The sequence below is a fragment of the Piliocolobus tephrosceles genome, unplaced genomic scaffold (assembly GCF_002776525.5).
Source record: "Piliocolobus tephrosceles isolate RC106 unplaced genomic scaffold, ASM277652v3 unscaffolded_34239, whole genome shotgun sequence".
In the NCBI taxonomy this organism is placed as follows: domain Eukaryota; kingdom Metazoa; phylum Chordata; class Mammalia; order Primates; family Cercopithecidae; genus Piliocolobus; species Piliocolobus tephrosceles.
In genome coordinates, this window is record NW_022317909.1 from 1 (window position 1) to 3,423 (window position 3,423).

Consider the following 3,423-nt stretch of genomic DNA (forward strand, 5'->3'; position numbering starts at 1 on the left):
CGTAGAAGATGTCACCAAGCACCATGTACACCTTCACGTAGTAGAGGATCTCCTTGTCAAACTCCAGCGGTGAGTTGCAGAGCTACAGGGCCTTGAGGTAGAAGTGCTCCGCCAGCTTGCCATGGCCCAGCAGGTGGTGCAGGGCGGCCAGCCGGTGGTAGGCCACGGGCTCATTCAGCCAGTCCCCTGGGGTGCAGGCCAAAGGGGCAGGTGTGAGGACGTGGCTCCCTGGGGCAGTCAGGACACAGGCCCCTCAGGAGTAGGTATGCAGACCCCGGGCAGCACCTGGCTTGCCTCCAGGCACCTGTGGTCACCTGGGCAGCTCTGGCCAGTCCCTTCTGGATTCCCAGACTCACTTTCCCATCTGCAAAGCAGAACTAATAAGGCTTGCCCCTGTCTACTGTGAGGCTTTGGCAAAGTCGGACTTGGATGGCCCAGCTCTGCCTACACATAGCCACCTGCCTTTGTTCACTGGTTTTAACCAGGGGAGCCCAAAACCCATACAGTCCAGGTGCTCCCGGGAAACCCAGCTCCATGCAGCCCACAGACGTGACATCCGACTCCTCCTGGGTGTGTCACGATCAGAGCCCCTTACCTTGGGGGAGTCACTGCATGCCTGAGCTCCAGGTCCCCCCACAGATGCACAAACCCACCTAGGCTGTCTCTGATGTCCTCCCCTTTTCAGGGCGAGTGCTGTGGAGCCTGCATTCAATGCATTCCCACACAGCTGCACACCTACTGTGTACTGGGCCCCAGGGCACAAGGCGTTGGGGCATGCGGCCCGCCCAGGGTTCCCTGTCTCTGGAGGAGGACAGACGATCCTGGCACAGCACCAGGGGATGCCCGGCCTTAAGGGGCAGGCTGCTGGAAGGGGAACTGGGATTTCATCAGCCAGAGAGCCGTGTGATTGATGAGGGTGGGAAAGGCACAAGACAAAGGGAATGTGCCACTCAGCCTGGCACATACAGGGACCGAGATGCCTGGCATGTCTGGAAGGTAGAGGGCACACTGGGTGGCCCTTGTGGTCACAGCCGGAAGAGACAGAGGAAGCAGAGCTCAGCACTGCGTGAGAGACCTCGGGCTGTGCCGCACGGCCGGACGGGGAAGCCAGCTGGGCAGATCTGCCTGCCTGGACAGGAGACCAGGAAAATCCAGCAGCTGTTTCAGCTCCTGCCCTACAGACCTGGAGGCTGGGCTCTGGCAAAGTGTGGATCCTGGCAGGATGGGGGCTCAGGGGACTTACCCAGAGTGATGCTGAGTGCTAGGGCAATGTGGGCAACCTCCAAGCCCTCCTGGGGCTCCTCCAGCATGGCCAGCAGTGCCACCAGCTTGTTGCACAGCTGCAGCTGCGGCTCCACCTTGCGGTTGCCCATAGTCACTTCCAGGGGCAGGGCCTGGTCCTACCACACAGGCAGGTGGGGTCAGGCTTCCCGCAGCACCCACCTTGCCCAGCGCCTTCCTCAGAGCTCAAACATGTGCTTGGAGCATCCCACGCCCCAGTTACCCTTGCACCTCCACAGAGCTCTGTGCTCTGGGATAACGCACGGTTCAGACACCCAAGTTGGGGGTTGAAGAGTCACCTGAGGCCCATGTAGCTACACCCGGCAGCCTCAGACCAGGCGCCTCTCCCACCTGGGCACCAGGGGTCTGACTAGGGGGAGCCAGCACTCCTCTCTGCTCTAAAAACACCACATTTATCTGTGCCCAGGGCTGAGCCATACCGTGAGCTCAGAGGAAAGGAGAAGCTGTCCCCGCTTTGGGGTGCAGGCAGACTTGGGCCCTGGCCCTGGGCCTCCCAGTGACATGCTGTGTGTCCTTTGACATGTCCCTGTGCTTCTCTGAGCCTCAGCTTCCTCATCTGGAAGATGGGGACAGGACTTCCCACTCATGGTTGCTTGAGATCATCAGGTGCAAGGGTAGAGTCACTGTCGTGTCCAGACCCAAGAGTTTGTCCCGGGTAGGGGGCACAGTCAATATCATTCCTGGTGAGACCACTAGGCAAGTATAGGGCCATTGCCACGTCCAGGCCCCAAGCGTTTGTCCCGGGCAGGGGCACAGTCAATATCATTCCCGGTGAGACCACTGGGAAACTAAGCATGTGCATGGGTGGCCCTGCCTCCAGGTGGGAGGCCTCTGCCCTGCCACACCTGTGCCTCAGCCCTCCAGGTGACCCCCTGAGGCCCACATACATCAGCCCACAGGCCAGCTCACCCGGTAGTAGGACATGGCTTTCTCCTGCTCCCAGGCCTCGTTGAAGAAGATGTCTCCAGCTGCCTCAAACAGCTCCAGCCCCAGATTGGAGTCGCCTGTGTACAGGACCACATTCTGTGCCACCTGAAAGGAGCAGAAGTTCCCTCAAGACCCACACCTGGCGAGGTGGCCACACCTACCTTCGCCAGCCTCCTTCCTCTCACACACTGCAGGTACACCTGAGCATTTTTCAGACCTGTGCATTAGGGCTGCCCCACCACTGGCATGAGGTCAATGAACTGATGCACTTGAGTGCCAGGAGGTGACTGAGCAGCTGCAGCCCAGGAGCCTGACACCTGTGAATCCTACCACCAGGGATAGCCCTAGCCCACCCCCCCCCACGCCCCCGCACTCAGTCTCCGTGGCCCCCAGATTGCTGGGAGCCCATCACCTGGTTCCTTTCTGCGTTGCCACATCCCTGTCGCAGCTCAGGGCCGCACATCAACAGTGTTTGTGGGTGGGCCTGGTCCCCTCTTGGCCATGAGCTCTTGATCCTTCTCCTCAGCTCAAGGAGGTATACAGCAGGTGCTCAATAATGAAAGTTTCACCAGGCTCGTGGGCTTCACAATTTGATCCAGATCACACTGTGTTTGGGAACGCCTCTGAAAACAGCCACTATGATAGATTCATTTTGTAAGGAGATGTGCCACATGTCGCTTGGAGCACGTTCTTCTGTGTGTTAACTGAGTGGTCACATTCTTTGAGCATGAGCTGTATACCAGCAGGTGCTAGGCACTGTGAGGGGCCACGCCTCTGCCCTCAGGGAGAAGATGCTGGCCACTGGGGGAAGATGTGAGGGAACCAGTTGGAGGGAGGGAAAAGGCATACAACAGGTGCTCAGCAGTGGCTTAGGAATGAGTGGATGGATGGATGAATGGATGAGCAGATGTGTAGACACATGGATGGATGGACAGATGAATGGATGGACGGATGGATGCGTGGGTGGGTGGGTGGTTGGAATGATGTGTGTATGTCTGTATGTATGTATGGGTGGGTAGATAATGTATGGATGGGTGGAGGGTAGATGTATGTACATATGGATGGATAGATGGTGGATAGACCAATGTATGGATAAACAAATGGACAGATAGATGAATGGAGGGATGGATTAATAGGTAGATTGGTTGATGGATGGAAGGATGAACAGGTGAATGGATGGATGATGGATGGTTG

At 57.8% G+C, this 3,423-nt stretch overlaps 1 protein-coding gene across 4 annotated transcripts; it reads right to left on the bottom strand.

Moving 5' to 3' along the window:
- Positions 1–12: 12 nt before the first annotated feature.
- On the bottom strand, positions 13–3,165 carry LOC113222750 (SH3 domain and tetratricopeptide repeat-containing protein 1-like). 4 transcript variants are annotated; one of them, XM_026452369.1, is made up of 4 exons: positions 2,642–3,165; positions 2,212–2,334; positions 1,244–1,394; positions 13–186 (listed from the first exon to the last, which is right to left on the bottom strand). In XM_026452369.1, the coding sequence occupies exons 1-4, from the start codon at positions 2,690–2,692 to the stop codon at positions 83–85; spliced, it is 429 nt and encodes a 142-aa protein (XP_026308154.1). In that variant the 5' UTR covers positions 2,693–3,165; the 3' UTR covers positions 13–82. The 4 variants fall into 4 exon arrangements, with proteins under 4 accessions (XP_026308154.1, XP_026308153.1, XP_026308156.1 ...); XM_026452368.1 differs by having other exon boundaries at positions 1,244–1,400; XM_026452371.1 differs by having other exon boundaries at positions 1,244–1,400; positions 1,722–2,334; positions 2,642–2,668.
- Positions 3,166–3,423: the final 258 nt, after the last annotated feature.

Bases quoted from the DNA above. Each gene is read 5' to 3' on its own strand.
- LOC113222750 (XM_026452368.1), bottom strand. From the start codon at position 2,692: ATGTGCGGCCCTGAGCTGCGACAGGGATGTGGCAACGCAGAAAGGAAC. The intron at 1,401-2,211 runs GTGAGCTGGCCT...CCTGTGTGGTAG, and splicing joins AAGCCATGTCCTACTACCGG to GACCAGGCCCTGCCCCTGGA. The intron at 187-1,243 runs GTAAGTCCCCTG...CCTGCACCCCAG, and splicing joins AGCACTCAGCATCACTCTGG to GGGACTGGCTGAATGAGCCC.